The sequence below is a fragment of the Anopheles coustani genome, chromosome 3 (genome assembly GCF_943734705.1).
Source record: "Anopheles coustani chromosome 3, idAnoCousDA_361_x.2, whole genome shotgun sequence".
Classification (NCBI taxonomy): domain Eukaryota; kingdom Metazoa; phylum Arthropoda; class Insecta; order Diptera; family Culicidae; genus Anopheles; species Anopheles coustani.
Genome location: NC_071288.1, coordinates 12,943,880 through 12,969,761, shown reverse-complemented (window position 1 = coordinate 12,969,761; position 25,882 = coordinate 12,943,880). Strand labels below are relative to the sequence as shown.

At 42.2% G+C, this 25,882-nt stretch overlaps 4 protein-coding genes across 4 annotated transcripts; 1 reads left to right on the top strand and 3 right to left on the bottom strand.

Annotated features, from left to right (window-relative positions):
* Nucleotides 1–10,987: 10,987 nt before the first annotated feature.
* Nucleotides 10,988–16,158, bottom strand: LOC131259042 (uncharacterized). The gene is made up of 3 exons (XM_058260455.1): nt 16,043–16,158; nt 11,362–11,490; nt 10,988–11,289 (listed from the first exon to the last, which is right to left on the bottom strand). The coding sequence occupies exons 2-3, from the start codon at nt 11,488–11,490 to the stop codon at nt 11,206–11,208; spliced, it is 213 nt and encodes a 70-aa protein (XP_058116438.1). The 5' UTR covers nt 16,043–16,158; the 3' UTR covers nt 10,988–11,205.
* Nucleotides 16,159–18,630: 2,472 nt separating this feature from the next.
* Nucleotides 18,631–19,945, bottom strand: LOC131258504 (uncharacterized). The gene is made up of 3 exons (XM_058259828.1): nt 19,769–19,945; nt 19,474–19,705; nt 18,631–19,396 (listed from the first exon to the last, which is right to left on the bottom strand). The coding sequence occupies exons 1-3, from the start codon at nt 19,899–19,901 to the stop codon at nt 19,174–19,176; spliced, it is 588 nt and encodes a 195-aa protein (XP_058115811.1). The 5' UTR covers nt 19,902–19,945; the 3' UTR covers nt 18,631–19,173.
* A 924-nt stretch (nt 19,946–20,869) lies between these two features.
* Nucleotides 20,870–21,385, top strand: LOC131261506 (probable small nuclear ribonucleoprotein Sm D2). Its single transcript, XM_058263561.1, has 2 exons — nt 20,870–20,941; nt 21,001–21,385. Coding segments are annotated over exons 1-2 (360 nt in total). The 5' UTR covers nt 20,870–20,939; the 3' UTR covers nt 21,359–21,385.
* Nucleotides 21,386–21,392: 7 nt separating this feature from the next.
* LOC131261505 (proteasome subunit alpha type-6-like) lies at nt 21,393–22,469 on the bottom strand. The gene is made up of 2 exons (XM_058263560.1): nt 22,244–22,469; nt 21,393–22,168 (listed from the first exon to the last, which is right to left on the bottom strand). The coding sequence occupies exons 1-2, from the start codon at nt 22,317–22,319 to the stop codon at nt 21,504–21,506; spliced, it is 741 nt and encodes a 246-aa protein (XP_058119543.1). The 5' UTR covers nt 22,320–22,469; the 3' UTR covers nt 21,393–21,503.
* Nucleotides 22,470–25,882: the final 3,413 nt, after the last annotated feature.

Genomic DNA, 25,882 nt, shown 5'->3' with positions numbered 1-25,882 from the left:
CACGACGAGACAAGACACGTTCAGTTAAATTTTCTTTCTTATCAAACGAGAAGCATGCATTGAACGTAAGAGTGTACGGTGAAGATAGTAGATGGTCAAATTTCCAAACAACAGCAGCATGGGAATGGACGTTGGCATCCCAAATTTAGCCTAACCGCCCTCTCGAACAAACCCACTTGGGAGGGTTCAGACGTAAACGATGTAGACATAACGTATCGCTGAACAACGCAAGTAACCAGTTATCTAGAACTATTTTCGTTCAATACTTGTTCATGCAGCTACAGTTTTTTCATCAAGAACGTGTCCAGCGTTATAGAAAGTAAACGTTGCAATTTTTTGTTTCACTGTTTTGAAATCTAGTTAATTATTTTCTTTACAATAGAAACAAAATGATTGGAACATTCATCTTTTTTACCGGCATCCACAAATCAAAGCATGTAATGTTTCAGAGCGCAGTGTAACGCTACCACATCGTAGTCCTCAGCGATGTCATCAAGTAGCAACACCGTTCTCCCATCCGGGCCGATACCTTTTTGCAAATGTAGAAAGGACCTTAAATCTATCAATTTAACGCACTGTAATATGGAATAATCCTTGAAATCTAAAACACATAAATCTAGATGCTCACTTGTTTCACTCCGATCGCATTTTTGGGAAAAGAATGTAAATTCTCTTACTAAAGAGAGACAAAATTGTCAGAACAAGAAATTATGAATTATCATTGCATTTGAATTAAAATACATTAATAAAATATATTAATAAAGTATAAAACCTTAACATAGAAATAATATAACATCAAATCTATACAACATTATGCTCCAAAATAAATAACGTTCTAATGTCGTTAGGTTACTTCAACAACATTTCTGTGTACCAAAGTTCATCTATTTTTCAAGTAGTTGTGCAATATCCGCTTCGGGGCATCGACGCCGATTACAGTTCAATCACGAGGTTCAATAGACGGTTATTTAACACCATACCTGCTCAGGGATGCAAACACAAATCGCATACAAATATGGCCACCTTAGCCCTTGCCCCGTGTAACACGTCTCCCTCCAGCAAACGACTGCTTTACGCAAGCCAAACAATGGTGCACTCGGTGCCCAAAATGTCCACCGACGCAAAGATACGTACGCAAAATCCCAGCTCGCCCCGGTGTGGCGTCCGTCCGCTGGTGCCGGAAGTACCGCGCGCCCTTTCGCATCCACGCCGATAGGGAGCGCTGCAGGCGCAAAGCCTTTATTAAGCCCCGGCGGCTTCCCGAAAGCCCCACTCAGGTAGTAGTCCACCCAAGCGCCGACAGTATTGCCTTTGTTAAGTCGAGTGGATCGTTTAATTAGATTTTGATTAAAGTTTTCAACCGACGTGTGAAGCAGAAGATAGTGCCGGGCCGTGGTGTTTTGATGTCGCTAATAAATAGAGCTGTACGCACACATGCCTCCTTTTTCTACACGCATCCATTCCGGCACCTTTGTTCTATTGCAGCAAAACACCTTAAAGGTGACACTCACGTTGTTGCTAACTAAACTAAAATGCGTACGTCAAGATGAATCCGCCTGAAGAAGGAATTTTCACAATGTCTCGTCATTTCCGCTCTATCGCGCATTAATGCTGCCAGCATTTCCCGAATGCCATTGCCCGATTTTGGGCATTTGTCATGGCGACATAAAGGACGCACCAATGTTTATGAATTCCACAGCCACCTGCATCCGAAAATAGCCAATTGGAAAAGGATCGCTTGGATCCGGCTTGGCGCGTCAAATAGAGAGCCATTTCGTCACCCGTGAAAGCGGATCGTTGGGCCGAAGTATACCGAAACATACATAACAGTTTCCCGACACCGGCAATTTAATGCCGAAACAATAACGCTCCGAACAATGGGGCGCTGTGATAGAATGGAAGGATTACTATTGGTGCTCGTAAGAAAAATGGTCGCTTTATGGGACGCGATTTATATCACGGCAACCGGTATTGTTCAATCGGTGCGTCATTGTTTTCGCCCCGTGATGGATATCACAGGCCGGCCTTGTCGGGCGTGTAATTCTGTATAATGTTTCACTTGGAAAGGGCAATTATTTCGTAACGAGTGCGTGCCAAACAATTGTCGCTTCCAGCGAGGTTTCTGTTGCCGGAAGATCATGACCCGATCATCGAATCATTATTGGGGAAATGAACGGATTGTGGCAGTTCTGTGCTGGGAAAAATTGGGTAATTGACACTTATCAACCCGACAATAGGGAGGTTCTACTAATCAGCGTTATTTGTGCTCGCTTCAGTTCTCAAACATTAATTAATGACAGGCCTTACAGCCTAACAATTATAAACACAGTTATGTTGCATTACAATACACTGATCTATCATTTATTGTTTTAATGTTTTACCTTCAATCAAAACTAAAGAATACGGCTACCCATTTAGCTAGCTTTGTTGGTTCATTACTTTTAATTCAAACCAGATATCATCTTTTATTATTTATGACATTCCACTCCTGTAGTTGAAAATTCCAGTATTTTTTTAAAATGAAATAAAAACGAAATACTTACTTCCGCATTTATCAATTATTGTAGTCTAATAAAGTTGCTGTATTCACATTTATGCAATAATAAAGAACATATTTGGCGAATGTTCGTAGCAATTCGACATTTATTTTGCTCAAACCTTTGGCCCTTTTGCCAATCAGCGTACCTATTAGACAACGGTAGGATTAGATTCGAAAAGGCTTTGCTAATTAGACTGATATGCGATTAGATTAATGGTCGGCAAAGATCGGTTGTTTGCTGCCCGACAATGTTATCTAAACATTTTGTTCATCACGGTTTTATTTGTGACTACGGTGGTACCTTGTATCGAAACGTTACAATCCATCCTCTATCCTCTTTCATTCTATGATCCTTTTAGATATTTCATTTTGTTCTGGACACAATTTTGTGTGAGGACATCAAGACTTTGGCAACGTTGTTGATGTGGATTGATGTTTTTAGTCAGATAATTTAGAAACTCACATTTACAAAAGTTTCATATCTCCTATCAGAAAATCATTGAAATTTAATTTCATGTGTTTTATTCGCGATTTCGAGTTGTTTTCATAATCCTTGTCATGAGTTTGCTAACTTCGTGTCAAACTTAAACTGTTTTAAGTAGTCAAATTTCGTTTATAAATTCCTTTTTTCTATCAAAATTACATGAAATAGTTTGTTCAACAACAGTTTATCCAACGGTTAACTGAACAAACAACAAACAGGGCATACAGTTTCGTTACCATAATGTGAAAATAACCAATACCTCAAAATCTGTAATATCGCGAGGGCATACCTCAACTTCATGATTTCCCATTTAAAAATCGATACCTTCGAATCGGCATTATTCTAATTTCCTTCCCACCCCTTGCAAAGCGAAGAAATCAATACCTTTGCCAAATATTGATTGAGACTTAACCGTGGACTCGTGTTCTCCTGCGTACCGCTGAAAATGGCGCTCAAACAAACTTCGGTACGCGGACACTTCCGGGCACGCAAAATCGTACTCGCACTTCCGGCCCAACAAACGCGCAGGGAAAGGAGGGAATTAAAATTTAACGACCTGTACGTATTCAATGCTAATGCCTTCCTCCCTGTGTGAGGATGTGTATGGAGTTGTGTGCTTGTGTGTATGCTTCCCCTTTTCCACCGGTCCACGGTCGCTTTTCCAGGCTTGCCTTCAGCTGGCGAATCGGTACCGAAAAATTTACATTTCACTCCATCACGGCGTAGTCTCTCGCTGGTTGTGCACGAATCAGACACACACCTCAGCCTCTGCCCTTGCCCTTTCCATACCTCAGCCCTCGGCAGCTTCCCTGGCCCGACACCGAAAGCGCGCCCGCCGGATAATCAAGTGATAAAAATGAAATAAAATAATTGGATAAATCAATTATTGATAATTTCATGAAATCACATTTCATAAAATCTGCTGACCCATTTGGGCCGCCGCTCGAGGACGTGCCCCGCAGGACGCGGCGTGTCGGTTCGTCTGGATAGCCACCTTCCTGCATCGCACCTTCATGCACCGTGCGGCACCATGATTACGTGCGAACATAAAAATCCCCGAAAGGCCTTGGTGGAGCAAACAAAAACACGCACTCAAATGAAATCCCACTACTTCGGGGAATTCTTTGCCTCTCCTTCTCACTCCCCCATGTCTCTCGTTTTCCATCGACCGGAACTGGCACGGATGGGGCCGTGGTGTCTCGTAATCATCGACCGTACTGATTACTGCACAGGGTAATGAACGAAGAAACGTGTTGATCGCCAGCCTGTTTGATGCTGAATGCCCCTGGATCGGAGTGTTCATTTCCATTCTGGACACCATGGACGATGGAAAAACGGTGTTTTTGGTATAACTTCGTAGGTTCGAATCGCCTCCGTGTGCACCTGCCATTTGCACCAATTTGCAATGGAAAAATGTGTAAGCTTCGGTTTTTCGTGATTTTTACTTACCATAAATTCAATTTGAGCATTCGTACCGAAATCCGGAATGTGCCGGAACCGGCACTTCCTTTTCTCCACCGGTAGCCGTACCCTCTCTCTTGCCACATTTGTGCTCCCTCCTCTTCCTCTTTCTGGGAGCAGAATTTGGATACACTCGTCACAAATCCCCAACGATCGAACGGCTTCCACACATCGAAACGCATTAATGATTTATGGATCGGCAGGGAATCAATAATGCAGCCGGTAGCAACTGGCAACTGCACGTCGCTGTGTGAGTATATGCTTGTGTCAGTATGGCTGCGTGTCAGTGTCGATGGGGATCTCTGACATGGTGCACTGGATCAACTGCACTCCGTCGAATTGCATTCAAGCAAATCCCAAAAGAAACTCACTCTGAACCAGTTCGCCCACAATGACAATACGATGCTTAATCATGTTCCCTTTGGGGGCAGATTTTGTGCTCCGTTCATGGCATTTTTTTTCACACTGCAATGACGCTCCAAGCTGGCTGCAGTTCACAAGCAACAAAAGTAAACACTCTTCCCACTACAAAAATCTTTTGGCACACCATTAAGTATGCATGAACTGATTACTTGTGACAAATACAAATCCTTATACATACTTATGCAAAGGAATGTTTCCTGATCTCATTTTGTGAACATCATTGAATAGTTCCGTTTCAAAACAAAACCTATCGAAATAGATTTAAATTAGCACAAAATCATTGTAAGGTTTTTACAATTGCAACGATGTTGTACTGACGATTGTACTGACAGTACGACAATGCACACGGTGGTACCCTACTAAAGTTTAATAATTAAAAGATTGTCGACACATTAAAGTCAAACATATTCGTACCTAAGAACATTATTAGTATTAATACAATTTTAAAGTTCTTTGTGAATGAAGGATTAAATCTAGAACACCAACTAAAACATTTATTATTTTATAATATTAAACATAACATTCGCTTTATGATGTTTGTAATACTTTGTTGCCCTTAGTACCTAGGCTGATTAAAATTATTCATCAAAAATAGTGTTGCCAAGACAGGAAGGTTATAACAAAATGAAAAAATCGAATGTTCAAGTAACGATCACAATCTGCTTAATCGAGAAGAATCCTCGGGGGAGTGATGATCGTTTGTACTGATTATAACATAACGACCATTTATTTCGATGAAAACGATTAACAAATGTATCCAATTTGCCGAAAATGAACGCAAGATGACAAATTAAACGATGGTTAAATAAACAAAGCCGTATGTGATTCGACCTTATTTCTTGGAATATAAGAGCAATCAAATGCTTAATATAAAAAAATATTATTGATGTAAACGTCTTTACAAACATCAACACTGCAGGCTATAATAAATTAGATTCGTTTTTCATTTTTTCGAATCGTACTCCTCGAACAGGATTGTTTTTCTGTCTGGTAAGCGTATTCGACAATAAGAGATTTCGCGGGAAGTTGCTTCTGCAGAAATGTAAATAAATCTCTTCCGACATGTTTTCTTGTTCGCAACAGAAAACAATGTGTTACACGCAGCTTACATCGAAGACAACAACCACACACCCTGTTCCCACATTTGAACAAACTTCCCCACGGGCGAACCCCTTCCCGACACGCTCATCACAAAGCTCGTGAGTCGTGAAATGTATTTAATGCAAAAGTCAAAACCACTGCGCTGACAGACAAGCAGCCGCACGGCATCGGGCGTGACTGGCGCAACAGGATACCAATCTTCTTAGTATTTTCCTGCAGGAGTGCCCGGCAGGCATGTTCTCGTGCGTCCACGGTTCCCAGCAGCTTGGGAACTGTCACAGGTTGCTCGCTGCGGACGGCTTTGTCCTACCCGAGGCGCCCTCGCCCGGTACCAAAAACGCAGACTCACAAACATTCATCCCCCAACCGACCGAGAGCGGTGTCCTGTGAAGTGATCCCGGTGTTGTTTCGAAGCATCCCCTGGTACGGTGGCACGCTGATTCTTTGCTACTTTGTGACGCATCTGTGCCTTCCGGCAGGTGGGAAAGATTTCGCCGACTCGCCGGCGTGTCTCAACAGGACTTCGGGCAGGGTCTTGGCATCCGGGAAAGAGGTAACCAGTTTCTTCGGTACCAACCGCGAGTCCGCCATCGGCGGAAGTTAGCTACATCCAGCCCAGGAAGATACAAAGAAACACATGCCACCCGAGGAAAACCTGTAGCGCCGATTCGTGGCAGTGTTTCACCTCTTGTTCCGCTTCGTCTAGCTTGAGGATTGTGTTCAATTTAAACAAATCGTCCTTCAAATGACGTTGCCGATGGCAAATAATCTGAGAATGGTGACCTGGAATGTATAGATAAATACATTAAGATTTCTTAAATATGTTAGGTTAAAGTTTAAAAAAAACAGATAAACATAAATAGAGGAAAATAAACCGTTCTACTCTTAGTTTTTGATAAAAATTAAATGTTTTTAGTTTGTTTGGAGTTTTAGTTCGGAAAATAAATTTACACTAAACAAACATGCATCATTCGCTTTTCATAAACGAAAGATAACGAAAAGTTAACAAGAACAGCAAACATATCCATCGCTGTCCTTCAATTTTTTATCGTTGGCCAAACCCACCTTTGCCACGCTCGGAAGGAATTATGTACATACGTTAAAGAAACCAGCATAATTTGCCTCGAGGCACGCTCCCTTCCAGCTGGCAGCTGGGTGTATTGCCCAGAATCTATCACATTTAGCCACATAACATAAAACTTTTCAACTGTTTGCATTTCTTATCTATCGGACATTCTTCCGAACGTTCGAGGTCTTAGTTTACCCTTCGGTATTGGAAAGGAACACAATTTTTGATTCTCGAGACGGTTTATGTTATATTTATTTCATTTATCTTTCTTCTAGGTACTCTGAATTACAAATTTGGTGCTGCAAAAAAACGTACCGTAGCATTTTTACAATGACTAAAATTGATTTTCGATGCTTGCTGATAGCAGCGTTTCCCAAAATTTCGAATTCGGTTAAGCATGGAAGATTATCAGAAGGAAAGAAAGTATCGATATGTCAGCATTCCCTATCGAACGTTCAGCATGGAGCGATACACAATTGTGTATTTAAATGTGGAATATCGAAACGTTCAAAAGACCGAACCTTTTCCCTTCGGCTACAGTGAGCCATTTCTACACAATCTGTTGCATTGGCATTTGACGGCGAATATAACAAATCGTAAAACTAATGTTCCGTTGTTGCACTTACCAATATCTTAACCTTCGTGATCTGTGAAATGCAACTCTTTGGTTTTGCACTGCAGCATATCTTTCATAGAGAAGTTTTCGGAGTCAAAAATGTTCCAGTCTAGCTCGTTCTTTATGTTTTTTACAAGGCATCAAACATTTCTATAAGCCTTCCAAATTTCGCCAACTTTGCACATGCACACACAGCGTGTATTGTGCTTTTGCTTTGCAGGGACTTCATACGATGAGTCGATGGCTTCCAATAGACGGTGGTGAGAGTTTTAGTAAGCTGACTTTATCATTGTGTTTCCAAGCTCTAGCGCGTCAGCCGGAGTAGATGGACAAACTTTCCCAATAAAAGTCCCCTTCAACACTGGCCACAGCGTTGTAGGTCCGTTAGGGCTGCATTGTGGCTAGATTGTTTTGGTTTTTTCATGGTCAGCGATACTTGGCAGAACAGATGGTCTTTTCGTGTACAGCGAATGAATGGCTGGGGTTTTTCCTGGAATTATCTTGACAGCGGAATGTAGTTTGACTTTTTTCCGCATTTTTTTGCACGATGAATAAATGCTGTGATCTGTTGAACTGCACCAACGTTTTCATTTAATTTAAAAAATCTATTACGCCTAAACGCAGGCAACGCTCATGACTTCATAGTTGAAAAGTGATGGCCGGAAGACTTAGAGCAGGGATGTCAAACATGCGGCCGCGGCCCCCGAACCCTTGAAACTTTCTATTGGCTTTCTTTTGAATGGCAAAAATTTATGGTGAACGTGATTCCACGAACTATGGACTTTATACTGAAAGAGGACTGATCCAATGTCAATTTAAACAATTTCTATATGAAAGTAATTGATACACATCTCGCGTTTTACACAGATTTTTCCTGACAAGCAAAAAAATCTGATTAACTACAAGAACATTCTCACTGAAATTTAAGATACGTAGATGCGTGGCGTTTAGTTATCCGTAATCTTAGTTTGTAAAAGGTGCTTAGTAGAAAACGCTGCTTCTCAAAAATCGATAAAATGTTTGGGCCTAATTGAATAATTCGGATTATTTTTTTTTTCATACAATGCATTTCAGCCTGCTTATGTAAACTTCTTCTGAGGGTTTGTTTTAGAGAGCATTTTTATTCATTCTAAAAGGTGAGGAGAAATCGTTTTCCAAATTCTAACCAAATCAAATTCAGTTTAGTTAAACATGTTTTGCTGTTCAACATAATTGTGCTTTTTGGTAGAGATTTAAGGTAGAGATTTTAGACAACTTTGTTTTACATGAAAACTATTGGCGTGATATGGTATGGCAGGGAGTATGACTTTCTTACAGAAACTGTAAACTACACTAAGTATTGACAGTCAGGCATACTGAATCACCATATTATGTCTTGTTTTACTGGAAATGGTTGATATAATGATAGTACATATCTTAAGCAAATAACATACAGCAAATGAAAAGATGAATATGATTCATAGCAAATTTCTAAGAAGAAATATAATACACCAAAAATCTAAAAGTGTAAAATATGATTCATTGTTAAGTTTAAAGTCCACTGATAAGAACCTAATTTTATGAATCCAACCAATCCCACGTTTTGGCCCGCAAACCTATTTTGGGAGGACATCATTGACTCAGTAGATTGTAGCAATAAATCCGAAACGTGGCATTTGATCTTGTTTAAACAAATCACAAATCAATCTTATAGTCAAATCTGCACGAAAAACGAATTTGAAAAAGCTCCCGTTTAAAAGAAGAGGATCCATTTAAAATTTTTAAACTTATGTGATCGATATTTTTACATCATAAAAGTGGCTGTTAAAATCCCATTACCTAGTAGCAGTTATCCCTTTGTGTGCATAAACATGAGCCATCAATTAATGAGCAAAAGTTAAGCCACTTTGGCCGGAAAAGTCACAAACGACCACCCTTTCGGATGCACTTTTGCTTGGTGTGTAATATATTCATAAAAAGTTTAGTAAAATCAGTCAGCTTCTGCACTGGGGTAGGGACACTGCTGCCGTCACTGGAAACATCACCGATCCCGAGAAAAGAGCTACGCTACCGGCAGAAGTTTAACCTCAAAAGGATCGTCCATGGGACAGCAGCCAATAGTTTGTCACACTACCGGTGATGAATTTTAATTATTTCTCTCTTGAATAATGGCATTTCCTTTCCTGCCATTACTGCACACATAGCTCACACTGGTTGCCGGCTCTCTTCCCGGCCGCCGTCACGATAGGAAGTGCCATCAGTGTCTGAAGCCGCCCTTTCCCCCATAACGGTTTCAATTAACGATATGCAACAGACCGCCGTGTCGCTTCCGCGTGCTGTTTTACTTCCCCGCCTCCACCCAAATCGGGACGCCCGACGATACGAACGGTGCGGATGGGTGCGGAAAATGAAAAGTTTTGTTATCAAAACTTTCTCATTGACGATTGTTTCGATTTAGTTATTATGCAACGATGCAACTCCGGCTTGCCAGTTTCCGTTGGCTTTTTGAGGTCACTCAGGATCCGGAAAACGATAAACTTACTTATCGGCCGGCCGGTCGGGTGAGTTGTAGGCGGGAGGCCACTGCCAAGGGGTGAGGTAGCTCGGTTGCTCTCAATGAGGACAATTTAATATTTTCCTCTCGGCCAGCCGGGAGCGGGTCGGGTGTCGGGACATTTTCTGAAAAACCACACACCTAGCAACGAACTGCAGCACTGCACAGCAATCCAGTCTAATAACGATTCCGTGATGTGGGCATAGACGCTGATGGAATGGACACGGCACATAATCCTGCACTCAGCGCCGCTTCCAAGCGCTCCGGAGCATGGCCAATTGTTTGCTTTGTCGGGCAAACAGTGGCAGATATTTTATTCATGATCAACACATATTTAGATATCATATATAAATCCACGCTAACCCCCGTCGATACGGGCACGCAGAGCAACACGTTTTCCGAGCTGCAAATGAGCATGGTTCAATCGGTTCAATTACTAACAATAAAATAAATTAACATTTGGCTAGTGCGAATAGTTTCGGTAATCAATGGGAAGGGAAAACGTTGATACAGTTTCGATTTTGTTTGTCAATTGTGTGTGCGTAAATTAGCTAATTTGAAGTATTGTCATTATCAATTGTGTGCAAACATCGAGATTCGTTGAACACATGGCTGTTGGCTACACTCATCACTTTTGCGTTGGAAGGAAAAACTAAATCAACAAACCACCTGGCACGGATTCGGATCACAGTGGAATTCATTCGGTAGCAAAAACAGATCCAATCGATTCAATAAAACACCGAAGCATGGCACCATTTACTTACTGTTAAGTGTGAACACAATTCCGTTTTATTGCTCAACCGTGTACGCACCCGGCGATAAACTTTAAACTTACAAACATAATGTTAATCAATGCAGCTAGGAGGAAGTAAGGCAACGCTGGTTGCGGTCGACATCCTTGGGTGTCTGCACTTCCGCTGGCTTACGCAGTAAATGGTCAAATAAATTCACCGTCCATACCGGACCCGCTTCGAGCGGCTTAGAACAGAGATTTTCCCTCCATCATGGACTTGGCGCAGAAGTGTGTGAATTGTGCCCCCATCAGAAGGAAGTCCGACACGACCTGGAGGAGAGGAAAAGGACCAAACGGTAGAAATGATAGATGCTTGGGGAACAATAGTCGTCGCACACTTACCGATATGTCCGGCACGCACACAGTTAGCGGATAGAAGATGACGTACCAGCCGGCGCAGAAGAACGCCACCCAGAAACCGACCACGATCAGCACGATCAGCCAGATAACGGACCACAGCGGATTTCCCATCTGTTGGAGAGATTCAACAAGCCCATCAGCCGTCTTATTTCATATGAAGGCCCTTTTACAATCGCTTCCAATCGAGCTCCATTTGGAACGTTTCCTTTTTAATTGCTGAAGAACTACACACTCCGGTGTAAAAATAAAACTTCCGCTACGCATCCGACGTGCGTGGCAGAGCGACGCTGCTGTAAAAGTCAAATAAATAAAAGCTAAACACCATCGCACACAACGGCAAGAAAACGTACCCGGTTCGTGCACCGGAAACCACTTTCCCGGCAGCTCCTGCGGTTTTTTGGGGCGTACTGGTCTTGAATCCCCAAACGCTATTTTCGACGATACCGTGATTGAAATGGAGGCGTTTCGACAGACCGAGCTGTTGTTGGTTTCCCGGGAGAGAATTTTCCAACCCCAGCCCAAGTAACAGTGACGGAGAGGGGGAAAAAATGCTTTAAAGTGAATCCACCGCCATCGTGGTCTCACCGAGACGCAGAACGCAGAACGAAAGGCGTTGTTCAAGTAGCGGGCAGCAACAGCATAAGAGGAATTCATGTTGGAATGCTACGCATTTCATTAACAAATATGAATGTTTAAACTGAGTTTGCTCCGAGGCAGTCTTCAAAGGGTCGAGCAACGGGTTGAGTATATAGATTGTTTTTAACCCTTGCATCCTAACAGAATGCCACGTGCGTAACACGACCAACGCATTCAATACTTCCGTTTATCAATGTGCAGTATTGTGTGTGGTAACATAATGCTTATTCTGTTCACTATCGAGCTCAACAGTAACGGAATAGTTGAAGATACCCCTAGAATAGTCGAATGTTATTTTCAATTCGAAACAAATCTCTTATTTGGCCCGACGTATTCTTCAAGGTACCTCAAGGCAAAGTAATCATTTTCATTTCACACTTGAAGAGTGGACAAAATTGAAATGTAAAGACATTTTATGAATATTCAGAGTCAGAGTAAGAACTAGAAAGTTAGTCCTTGATTGGGTTTTGTTTCTTCTACCACTGCAAGTGTACAGTTTGGGTTTATGTCACGTTTACCAACTGGTGAAAATGATTATTCTACTTTCCGTTAAGGCTGCCAGCGCCGTTTATACTGAGATTAGTCTCTGAACAAATATCCTGTATTGTATTTTTTTATTTAAATAAAGAAATATGCCTTTTTTACACATTTTAAAATTCAGTCAACCTAACCACCACGGACATGGGGTATTAGTTGAACTCTCTATAATCGTCTCTAATCGGGGTAACTTAGGCCACACTTCTAATAAAAGTATTTTCGGCTCACCAATCATGTTTCAATATTAGATTCCACAAATTTTAATGATTTAAAATCAAACGTGTTCGCGGCGCCGCTCGTCCAAGGGTTAAACAATGTGGCATCATTCAAACACTGACTGCCCTTACCTTCCCTTCCGTTCCACGTGAAGTGGTTGATCAAAACAAAAACAACCCTCTCGAGCCAACCTCATCGCTTCCCCCCTTTCCCTCGGGATGGAAGATCTCTTCCACCTCTCCCTCCCGGTAGCTAAGATACATTCGAAGAAAGCAAAACGAAAAGAAACACATTTCGAACGTTCGCCGACTTAGTGTGGAGAGAAATAAATCTCTATCGTTCGGTGGCTTAAGATTGTTGTTCTCGCTGTTCGCGCGTTCGAATTTCTTCGCTCTCGGTCAGCCTTCGCTCGGCTCGCGATGACGAAGACGCTCAAAATACAAAACGCGATCGTTTGAAACACGAGCTAGAACCGCCACCAACACACCCACAGCACCTGGGGGGGGAAGGGCTGGGGGACTGCAGGGGGCAGGATGAGGTTAAATTTAAAAACCTTCGACGCTGCAACAACGCGCAGCTCGTCGGCTCGCCCACAACAACAACCAGCAACCCGCACCCTTTTATTTATTTGGTATCGTTTTGTAAGTCACCACCCTACTAGCTTGCGGACCGGGAGGGGGCGGTAGGTTTATTTTCCATGTGGTGTGCACTTGGCTTCCAACTAGGTGTGCACACATGCTGTAAAACGCATCGAGCAATCATCAGACAGAGTTGCACACGTTTCTATGGTGCTTCAACGAGCTAAAACGAGGTGCTGCGTATCGACTATTCATTTGTACAAGGTGTTGTTTTGAAACACCAGTCGAGTTCAATCAAATAAATGCAAGCGAATTCTGGCCACCTCTTGCTGAGAACCCTCGAAGGTCCGTTTTCCACATTTTAACACTAGCTCACTAGGCTTGTTTCATGCGTTTTGGGTGTTAAACGGCTGGAAAAAATTGAATTCGCTGCGTTCTATTCAAATCATATCAGTTGTCTTTACTTCCTACTTGCTCACATCACCCATCCTTCAAAGAACCTCTCGTATCGGCATCAATGGTGGCCAGCGATAACCCGGCTGGGAGTTGTTTGTTGGATGAATGATCAATGAAAAAGAGGCCGCCGATTTTCGAAGAATCCAAAATAACCCTGTCCCACGACGAAAATACCACCCAGTGTGACATAATACGGCGCTATCATCTTTTTCGCGAACACTTTACATAAAGCGGTTGCCCCGAGACCGGACGACCTTTTGCTGATACGCTGCCAAACACTGTACGGCACCCTTATAGGTAGGGACGCAAATGCATTGGCTCATTAGTCACTACGATCGCGTTACAGCGCACCACCACCAACACTGCACCCCATCGACCCACCGAAGGCCCTTATGTTTTTGCTTCCCTCGTTTTATATGTACATGTGGCGAGGTGTGTCACCATTGGCATCACCACGCCGAGCCGACCCGTTTGAACACGATCGTCGTGAGTATTTCCAGCCTGTGTTGTTTACGGGATCCCACGTGCATCGGGACCATCGTCGTGACCTCCGGTCGGCGGCTGCACCAAACCAACGAAATTGAACATCGAAGCGTTAAGGAATGCGGTGCACACATATGGAGGGGTGCACCGATGTTTCAAACTCTCCCCTCTTTCCTATTGTTGGCCGGGAATGGATTCGAACGATTTGCCTACGAAAGGTTCGGCTTAAGCGTTGGATTCGTTTTAGTTTGTAATATTGAAGTACGAAATTCTGTTGAATCTTTACCGTTTCTTTTTTAACCAGATGGATGGATCATTACCGTTCGCTAGCAAACCAGTTGCGGTGTTTTTGTGTGCGTGTTCGACGCGAGACATGAGTGTCTGAAGATTGAATGGAAAAAATGGCGCCAACACCATTTTATCTGAGTGCGTTTTTTTTTTGTTTTGTTTGCGCTTAGTTGAACGATGATAGATAAAACCACCACAACGGGGTGGAGGGAGGAGGCGGAATGTATAATTAAATAAATAAAATTCACCCGAAGACCCCACGGACGCTGACGGCTTCAAACGACCCACCAAACGCTGCTGGGTCGAACGCAAACGATATTCCCCCTTTCCACCCGTAGCTGTTCCACAAATCAAGATAATCTTACGTAGAGTTCTCGGAGAAAAACAACCGAAGTCACGGTTGATGCTTCAGCACCATTCTCCCAGTGGGGAGCCATGTGTACCACACAGAAATCATCCCCCCCTCCGCACCGGACTGTCTAAGCCGCCATGTGGGGCTATTTTTCCGAAATGATGTCACCATCGAGGCATGCTGTCACCGGGCATCAAAGATCTTTGAAATGACATCACACGCCAACAGGCCGAATCCGATCGCCTAATGTTGACCCCACTTGAAGTATGAGATAATACGATGCGCCAGCCAGCAGGGGATCGCAGCATAACCGTACGACTCTACATTGAAACGAGAAGGTAATTTTGAGATTGACTACTGTTATGTTTGTTACGAGAAAATAGAAACAACATAACTTTTTAAACAGTACAAGGGAACCACTTTCCCTTTTAGCGTCGTCGTCACTAGAACAGGAAAAAACTGTCAAAAAATCTAATTCTCAAAACTCGAAACAGATTGGATCAGCAAACAGTTAGATTTCTTTTTCCCCCCTTTCCCCATGCCACCCCCTTAAAATCAAAGTTGGAATTCCGTGGCGCGTGTGCCAGATTTCACAAACCCTAGCCCGGATCGGTTTTATCATCATCATTATCAAAATGCTGGACGAAAGTTTACGAAACGTTTTGCGTTTCCGGCCTTTCGCCGTCTTTTGGGTGGGCGGCCGCGATAAGCGTGCGTTGCATGTGACGCACGCTATCTTTCACATGGCAGCTTAACCAGTCTCTTGGCGCTACCGGTACCCCCAGTGCAATCCACCAAGTCATTTAAATCCATCACTGTCCGCCAAAGGGCTTTAACTTATCGCGTTGACCGTCGCGGCAGATGCGCCCACAACGAAACGAAGAAAAAAACAAACAAACGCACAACAAACCGCACCCCGCGCTAAGCGCTTTTTCGGCCGCCATCTCTTACGTCATCTCACTCGCACACGCCGGTTTCGGACGGCGCATGCCGTCTCGCGCACACCTGTTGACATGCCGGCGTTCTAGCTTTCTTCCCACCGTGCCAGAGTCGGTTCGTGGCGTTCTTCGAAACTTTCTAATCCTCCCAAGACACTGACACCGGGATAGACGATTACCTTGTACGATGCTCCGTGTATTGCTAGTGAAAACCCACTCGAACCCTGCTTGGTGCTTCAACACAGAACTACACGGCGACTTCGACGATTCGAACCGTTCGCAAAGGCGATCAAACGTAAACTGCGCGAACGATGCTCGAACGCGCCAGCATTAAACTTGCGCGCTGAACGCGCCAGCCCTCGCAGCCACGCGGCGATGGGGGGTGTGGGGGATTATTCTTCCCTCCCGGACCCCGTGTGGGATGCGGTCTCGGCAGGCGGCTGGCGGGGTGATTAGTTTGGGCGTCGGTCGGACAGCACCAATACTACGGGAGAAAACCGGAACCGAATGTAAACAGCGGCGTGATCGGGACGATCTGGCGCACGCTCGGCGGTTTTGTGGTAAGGCGGGGCAAACGAGGGCACTTGGGAAGGGATTTTTTCACCGGAACAAACAAGCATTAGTTTTTCGGAGAGTAATCTTTGATAAACTTTGATTTCTACTATAGAATGGGGAACTATCAATTCCAAGAACTAGGTTAAGGTAAGGATAAATACATAAGCAAACGCACGTGGCCTCACATAATGTTTGCATTAGAAACATGGACTTACTTTCATCGATGATAAGAAAAAACTACACAAGATAATTAAATGAAATCAATTTTATTGCAACTACAAATCTGTTTAGTATTTTTTTAAACTCTTGACGAGTAATGTCACGGTACTTACCACGAACTTTAGTCATCTATATTGACATATAGTTGTTATAGCAGTATAGTTAACGTTGTCTCTACAAAAATATGTATATATACCGTATGCGTGATAATGTTTGCATTATCCATTTAGCAATAACAAAATATGAAATATACTCACAAATTTTGGGATGTAGTTTTATTATTTATTCTAAAGGAAAATGTTTGTCAATGTTTTTAGGCAAGTAAATCTTCGATTGAGTTGCCATTTGTGGCCATTTATAGCCGCCATACGCTTTCGGATTGCACTGCAGGTCCTAATTAATAAATTATTTTTCAAGTATGAAATGTTCGACATCCTTATGCCTCCCTCCGGAAGAAAGAAAAGCCAAAGATTCATAATCTAAAACTGTAGTTTACCCTGTTATCTTGGATCAACTGGGGTTCAAGTTCTTCTCATATTTGCTTTAATTGGTTAATTTTGAATGGAAGCACTAAGGGCGAAGCTCAGTTAGAAAATTAATGTCAATTGTATGAAAAAAAGAATTGCTGTTAACTTGAGGTACATTCAACAGTGTAAAACCCAAGATACAGAATGGAAACACTCTTTCGCCTGAATATTTTTTCATCGACGTTTTTTTTTCACATAGGTGCACTGTTTTACCTACAACGGAATAAATTTGGATGAGAGCGATGGCAACTTTCTTCTGAACAAAAAAGAAACGACCACTTTGGACGACAATTTTACAAGTAATTTTCTAATATTTTTTGGTTTTGCATGAACAATGGTTAAAAGTAGTCCAGTTTTTAATGTATATGATGTTATGATGGAATGCTCAGAGATTCAAATTTATGTTGCCAAAAAATACTGTTTGAAGAATTTGAAAACCGTAATAGTACATAATAACATTTGAAGTGCGATAAGCAGAGTAGATGATTTGTGGGGTGAGGATACTTCCTGTGCTACTTTTCCACCCCACTTCTGGATTAAAGTGTTGGGTGTATGTCAGCTACTTGATATGCAAGATTAAAAGATGTTTGTTGTTCCCTAAAATAAACAAGCATACATTGTATAGGAAAGTGGAAGATTTTTTAAGTTTTTTTCTTATCGGTTCAAACTATTTCCAGTGTTGTTTTCTTATACATTTTTTCCGGGATTCATCTAGGAATTATCCTCATGTAGGAAACATTCGATTTATGTCAGCTGCCCGATGTGCAAGATAAGAAGATGTTTGATTTCATCAGACAGGCATGCATATTGTGGGATAGATGGGGGGAGGGGGTTTGGGGTACATGCATTTTTCTAAGAAATTTGCTTACCAATGGCTACGTCAAATTTGTTTCAATATCCCTTTTTTTTATTTCTAACAATGTTTCGAACCTCATACTCCTAAACCTACCGACCTAACTATTCCGATACACAAACTTTATGAATTTTACTCTTGTTTAACCTCAATCAACCATTCTCATTTGGTTGTGCAAGATAAGAAGATGTTTGATTTAAGCACACAGGGAGTAGTAGAGAATTTAAAATAGAATGGGGGTTTATTCACTATACAAACATTTTCTAAAAAAAATTCCTTCCCATTTTATTGACCAAATTTGTTTCAACATCCGTAATTTCCTATTTCTAATAAGGTATCGGTTCTCCCATTCTTGAGCGTGACGAAAGTCTTTGATAATGCCTGCACTTGAAGAGAGAGCCAGTATCGAAACTCATGTCCTAAAAATGTCACCGAATTTTTTAACATACAATGTAACTTATTAATGTAGTTTTTTTTTTCCTATTTCCAGGAAGGAATCGTTCAAGTTTACTACAGCATGATAAATTTCTAGGATCGAATACTGCACAAATGATTCAGCAGTGAGTCAGGGTTCAACCCAAATTTAATAACTGAGGTAAAAGTGTGCTGTGGTCTGGTAAAAATGGTATTTATTGTCTTGCAAATGATTATTTAAATAACCTTTTATTTACTTTACAAACAATCTTCAATGACGTCATCTTCCCTGCTAACTTACACCAAGTTTAAGTTAAATTTCTAGACAAATTTACAAATTTAAAAATTTATTATTTGCACCTTAGTTAAACATATGAGTGGATACCAGATCATATAGTTTTGTAATCTTAATCGTTCTTGGCATAACGACCTTGTTGGTCATGCCTGGCCCGTTAAAGACTTGCAAGATTTTTTACCCTATGTGTACGTGGATAGTCAGTCAGTCCTCTTGTACAGGGGAAGGTCTGGTCGCGGTTGGGATTCGAACCCACGGAGCGTCGAGGGGGTGAGCCCCCGACGTCGCTACCGCTCGGCTGTCGCGGACCCCTATAGTTTTGTAATAAATACTCCCGATTTTGAACGAAGCTCAGCCGTATGTCGTATCTTCTGTTAAAATGGTGTGTGTTAGTAATTTGCCAGGTTGAATGCTTTAATTATTTTGTTCATACACTATATCGCACCATCATTTCATCATTTGATGTTGGATCAATTCTTCCCAAGTGCTTAAATGTAGGCTGGACGAGCCTATATTAGACCATATTTTGACTAGATCATTACATTTACTTCTGTTTAAATCTATTTCAAAATAGCGGTTGTCCTCCAGTGATAGAACGCGAACGACGTTTGGTCGCTTGTTGAACTGCACGTAAAGATTGCAGTACTTTCGCAGAAACCGCTTCAAAAGTCTGAAATAGAATCATACCGTTTAAAGATAGAAACAAGTCGTTAGCTCCTGAAGTAAAGAAAGCATTAGATTACTTACTGTTCGTCGGGACATTCATCATCAACTTTAACTTCCATTTTGTCAGGTGCAGCGGACTTCCCATCGGATTCCGCAGTTTGAGACGATAAAACGACAGCATATTTCTGGTACCTTTTCTCAGCATTGTGGTAAAACTCAAGAGCATCCTCCCGTTGATTTTGTAGATCTTCGAGTTCTTCGCACAACAACGAATGTTTATCCTTTTGCTCCGCTAAATGAACAAGGCAAGCATCTGCAATGTACCGATATAAGTAATAATGATATCACAGTGTTTCCAAGCCCCTGTTTCCCGCACCTCGTTGCGTGATGATGGTCTCTAGCCGCGAAACACATTCTTTCTCTTTAACCGCACACTCTGCTGCATTAGTACAATATTTACGTAGCTTTCGACTAAAACTGGCTAAAGATAAATGACTATTTTGTTCCATTGTTGTTAGAGAACAAGTAAGCTATCCGATAGCGTCATCTGATGTATCGTTGCTGCAAAACGTAAACAAAGTTTAAATTTGACAGACTTGCAAAACTGTTAATTTCGAACATGATTTCGAAAATAAAAACGCTTCGATTCGAACAAGATGATTTACAGTGCGGTAAATAATAGCTTGACGACTGCTCTTTTACAAAATTATAAAGAAAGCAACAATTTTTTTTGTCCATAATATCCTAGAAAAGAGATAGATATCCTAGTCCATAATACCCTTTTTCACATTGACTATAGTCTGCTTTTTAACCTCAACTTGGAATAAATGAAGAATCTGTAACCTCAGTTCTGTACCTCCAAATCCGAATCTCAATCCGTCCAACTTGCCGATTTTTCATATCATTTGCTGAATTCATTAAATTATTAACCGGAGGAAATCAGCATAAAGACAATCTTCTTGTAATTAAATAAAAACAACACGAACGCTCTTTGAGAAATATGGAAAATCTTATATGATTTTTCCGAGTTTATTCCAAAAAGGGAGCTATTTATTTTGATCCTAGAACAAATTTGACAGCGTTATTTTTATAATTCGATCCGACGTGGACGCAGCTGTGAACTATAATGAGCAAGTTGGCTGTTGATAACTATGTCGTGTCTGACGAACTAAGCTGATTAGCAGTTTTTAGTATTCTGCACTTACAGAGAAAGGTAAAAATTGCACTTAGATTCTGGTTCTAGCCATGGATCGCGCATCTGGTCTCCAAAGTGCGACAGAGACCGAAGAGCAAGGCAGAGGAACGGTTCAAAGCTCTGGTAAATTCTTCAAAATAACTGCAAAAGATGCCCAGAACGAGTCCCAAACGAATCAAATCTGATTCAAATCCCGAGCGAATCTATCTAATGATATCCAATTCTTTCGAATCCGTCAAGTGATAGAGTCTTTGAATCTTTCGAACCCCGTTTCTGCCATCACTAGTTTTTAGCGTCATTTCTTTCCGAAAAGTAGTGCGCTTTTTTGATAGATTTCACTGCGGTTTATAAAATGTAATAGCTATTGTAATTAATATTAGACCAACATTCTAACTGTTGCTGTATCTTTTTAGGGCTCTGGCAAAACCGAAATCAGAACTAACCCCGGAGGAATTGGCTCGCCAAGAGGAGGAAGAGTTCAACACCGGACCACTGTCCGTTCTCACGCAGTCGGTCAAAAACAACACTCAGGTCCTGATAAACTGCCGCAACAACAAGAAACTGCTCGGACGAGTAAAAGCTTTCGATCGTCACTGCAACATGGTGCTGGAAAACGTCAAGGAAATGTGGACGGAGATCCCACGCACCGGCAAAGGGAAGAAAAAGGTGAAGCCGGTGAACAAGGATAGATTTATCTCGAAGATGTTCCTGCGGGGCGATTCCGTCATCCTGGTTCTGCGCAATCCACAGGCAACGGCCGCCGGCAAGTGATGCATTTTGGAGGCATAATAAACTAGATTAAGGAAATTGGTAAATTTTTCGTGTTTATTCAGAATGTGTTAAATGTAGGGGGAAGTGAACGAAACCCTGCAACCAGACGAATAAGATTTCCCATGGAAAGTACAAGGTAGGTTGCTTAATCCTTCTCGGCAATCGCCGTCAAGTGGACCTCAATCTCCTCCTCGGTGAGAGTCCGGAAATCCGAGTTGTCCTTGCTGACCAAACCAATTTCGATCTCAGTCGGCTTAAAGTCGACGGCCAGCACCGTCGAAAGGCAGGTTATCGCTAGCTGGATAGTTTCTTCTTCTCCAAAGTCGGCCTTCCGCTTGAGCTTCTTCTCCAGATAACTGTTGGCCTCGGTCTGCTTCACTCCTACGGAAATCGCACGATAACCGCAGTAGTATCCGGCCGGATCGGTCTTGTAAACCGCTGGACCATTCTCCGGATCGTACGCAATCATAACGATGCTGCATCCAAGAGGGCGCATTTCAGCGTTTTGCGTGTACACCTGCGAAATGTCCGCCATCCGACGGCAAAGCACATCGACTGGAATCTCGTATCCGTACTTGTACCGCCAATTGGCCGCTTCATAGCGCGCTCGCTGAACCTGAGACCGACTGTCTGCAATGCGGCCCGTCATGACACAACCGATCTCACGGGTTATGCGGTACAGATGGGTCACAGTGGACGGATCGATGAGCTTGTCCGGGATTTTCTTCTGCGTGGCAACCACCGCACAGTCTTTTCCCTTCAGCGCGATGGACGTGAGGCCCTCCTGGTTGATAGCCTTAAACGCATATTCTGTGGGATAAACGAAACGTTAAATGATATACCATGGCAAACAAAACAGTAAAACAATTTTTGTTTTCGACATACCAACTTGGTACAGACGGCCTTCCGGCGAGAAGATAGTTATATGACGATCGAATCCGGCACTGCTTCCGCGAGACATTTTTCTAGTAGCTCTCTAATTCCCGTCGGCGATTAGAAGAAACACGGCAAAGTTTCGTAAAGAAACACTCGGTAAAGTCACTACAAACAGAATGGATGACCGACCGAACGAAAATTATGTGGGGTTATACGACGATGAGTTTGTTGTTTCCGCTGTCAAAGCGGTACAAGGTGACTACAATTATAGGCAAGGTCATATCCTCTTCATGGCAGCCATATTGAAATGAATCAATCGGGTTCTTGTTGTTTACTACCATAAAGTCATAAAAACGTAGAAATTGGTGTTGCTAGTTTAAATGGTAGTTCCCGAGAAACTGCGAGGGATAATCACTACCTCATTTAGGAGGAGGCACTGGCAGGTTCCCTAAGATAATGTAACGGTTATCAAAGCGGCAGATCTACATAGCGTGCGCTGTCATTCTTAGCTAAATCATGTAATTAAATTATCCTATGATAGATATAATCGAAAGGCATGACATGTTCACATTAAATCGACGGATTGTGAGTTGCATTTGAAGATTTGGATCCCAGACTTAGGTGTTCCCATCACTAAATAATAATGAAAAACATGTTGACGTTTCTTGTTGCGAACGCGTTTATAATACGTTGTTGACTTCAAGCGTATTTGAAACCGATTTGAGAATGGATCCGTTGATCATACATTTGAATGGTTAGTTTGAGCTTTTCAACAGTTTAACAGTAAAGTAATGGTGATGTGATACCCTTCATTACTGTAAAACTGCAACAATCTGAAACTAAAATTGTAGAATATCATTCAGTTTACTACACTCAAAAACAACTTACAGCAAACGTAGCCCGTTGCGGATACCATATACTTTTTTCGATCGAGAAAAGGCTCATGTCGTTGCTCTAATTACGAAATTTGCTCTGGAGGCATGCTCGCAACTAATTGGATCACTTCAATCTTACTACACCGGCATTGCGCCATCATTGTAGAGTTGGTCGGTGCTAACCAGTGCCTATACGAATATCACGTTCCATGTTCCTTGGGGAGGCTTTGATGCCCCCCATTGGATTCATAGGAGGTTGTGGTTTTGCGTATGGCATATATCTTCGTTAAAAATTAATAGCAATCGTCATAGTCGATGGTATTACATTCGATACTATACCTGGGATGCTGCTTCAGCTTCTATCCACCGCACAAATGTTGGCACTGGGTCAATTGCATAGTTTGTAGATTTAGGTTAGTGTCTGCAGAGAACCTTGATCTAGATACGCTCGTTTTTATATGGTAAATCATCGTTACTCATATTAGAGATTTTTATTTCTAGGACTTAAATTACAGGTGCAATTTTGGCTAAATGAAATGTAATTAAAAAAGGCCGCATGTAAATCGGAGCACACACTCTGCGAGGTGAAAATAAAAATTTAAAATCGAAAGATATTCAGGAGTATTCAGGAATATTTATAAATGTATGCTTCCAAACGTTCTAAAATAACCAAGAAAGAAAACCGGAATGACGTTGTTCGAAAAACATTTCTCGTAGACCGCAACGGACAGGAGCGCAAAAATGGAAACTAAAACATTAAGCGATTTGTCGCTCATGATGATTATGAAGTAGTACAGATGGGAGTTCCTTGAACAATGATAAAGAAAACACTGAAAAAATAGGAATGGATGCAGCAATATAGCGTTTCACTCTATTATGGGACCTTTTTTTTGTAATGATATCTGGCTCCTATCGCAACTCCTACGCGAGCGAACTCCCGGATGGCATGGTGTGCTAAAAATATAACCACTCAAACTTCTTACGGTTCGGTCACCATTTGAATGGATGGGGAAAAACGGGTGGTGAAAAGTTTTCCATCTGGCATCGGGTTCGAGTCGCACTGTGGTGTCCCGGGCGCGTGTGGGTAGAATCTACGATGCACGGAGTTGGCACATACCTACTCCCGCCGAAAACAGTTGGCAATTCGCGGCGTGCTAAGGGTGCTGCTTGTGGCGTAAAAATCGAATATGCTTACCATTCCACCGAGTTGGTTGAGCCTCCAATCAGAGAGCAATATTCTTGTTAAGAAAATTGCAGCAGATGGAGCAATGGATGGTACGCTTTCCTGGGAAAACCTTTTCTATCGATGCATCACTGCATCGGTGATACAGGGTGGGCTGTCGAACTCATGCTAGGGGTCTATGCTCTAGTGTGGCCAAGAAAAACTGAAACTTATGCCATGTTCCGGGACTTCCCGTGTGGGAGGTACTTGTAGGAACAGAAAATCGTAGAAAACGGGTGCTGTGAGTTGAGGCCATTGTGTGAAAGGAAAGCGAGATGGTAGACGTGCTGCATTCCGGTGTGGATTTCGTACTTCATGCCAGAGAAAGTTTTGAATTCTTCGCCGGGCAGACGACTGCTCGTGTGGTTTGGCGGGACATAGTTTCCGGGCAGTCGAGTTTACATATTTTGTTTCCCTTTTCTCCAGCAAACAGTGTATTCGTTTCCCGGGGCAGTTTTCCGTTTTAAAAGGTCTCCCAATGGGGTGAGGACGAGCGGTTGCTGGTCGGGGGTCAAGCTCTGCCGAGGCGCGTACCGAAGAGGACCACTTACGTTAGCGATGGAAAGTATGTACGAAATGAGTGTAAACGGGTACCGTTGGCAATTCGAACCGCCTGAGGCGCATCGGAAGGATGGTAAAGAATTTAATTAATTGCAATCTTGACGTGGGCAAATTGAGCTCAGCAGTTAGTCCCTTTTTGCTGGTCCAATTTGTTGGATATTTTCCACGAAACAGTGATTACATTTCGCTCGACAATTGCAACGTGGGAAGTAACGCAGAGCACGTGTTTGGGTGTCGATGGTGGCGCCTTTTCCGCGGAACGACCATTTTCAATGCTGGCGTCCTAATTGGGTAAGTGATAAAGCGGTTAAATCCAGCCACTATTTAATGATTTGAGTTATTTATGCCTTATTAAGTAATTTAAAACACAGGTTTCATGTTTCTCAAAGGAGAATGGCAAGCTTTGTTGTTAGATACGACGGGAAGAATGAAAACTAACCATACAATATCCAAGCAGGCGTGTTGATGTTATTTATTTTGCTCGGTCAGCATAGTAGAAAAACTCTTTTAATATTCGTGATTAGAAAGTAAATTAAAATAGCGTATCAAAAGCGTAACAAACTAAAAATAGAAAGCTTCGAGCCGAAATAAAGAATTAAGAAAAGCAGCTTTTGAATATACGTGTGGCTTTTACCCATTATTCCAGAGCACACAGGACGTACATACTGAATTGAAGAATTTTGTAATCTCTAAAAACATATAAAAACGTGGTAAATGTATAGGCATCTTTTCGCACATACATGTGGTCATGCTGATGGGCATGCTTTCAATGTTCAATTTCGTCCCTTAGTTCATATCTGTCTCACGTTTTCTTTTCTTAAAGCTCGTCCCTTTCCATTGAAATCCGAATACCCTGAAGCGTACGAAAGGCTGATAAAAAAAAATAACATAATTGGTAATAATTTGCCCTCGTCCCTTAGGTCCCAAACCAAAAACTCGTCATCATCATCGTCTTTTAGTGCTTCAGCTGCTGGTCAGTTAAGTGTCACC

Excerpts from the sequence above, each read along its gene's own strand:
- LOC131259042 (XM_058260455.1), bottom strand. The coding sequence starts at position 11,490 with ATGGGAAATCCGCTGTGGTCCGTTATCTGGCTGATCGTGCTGATCGTG. Across the intron at positions 11,290-11,361 it reads TGTGCGTGCCGGACATATCG|GTCGTGTCGGACTTCCTTCT; the intron begins GTAAGTGTGCGA and ends CCTCTCCTCCAG.
- LOC131261505 (XM_058263560.1), bottom strand. The coding sequence starts at position 22,319 with ATGTCTCGCGGAAGCAGTGCCGGATTCGATCGTCATATAACTATCTTC. Across the intron at positions 22,169-22,243 it reads AGGCCGTCTGTACCAAGTTG|AATATGCGTTTAAGGCTATC; the intron begins GTATGTCGAAAA and ends TTTATCCCACAG.
- LOC131258504 (XM_058259828.1), bottom strand. The coding sequence starts at position 19,901 with ATGGAACAAAATAGTCATTTATCTTTAGCCAGTTTTAGTCGAAAGCTA. Across the intron at positions 19,706-19,768 it reads GACCATCATCACGCAACGAG|ATGCTTGCCTTGTTCATTTA; the intron begins GTGCGGGAAACA and ends GGTACATTGCAG. Across the intron at positions 19,397-19,473 it reads GATGAATGTCCCGACGAACA|ACTTTTGAAGCGGTTTCTGC; the intron begins GTAAGTAATCTA and ends ATTCTATTTCAG.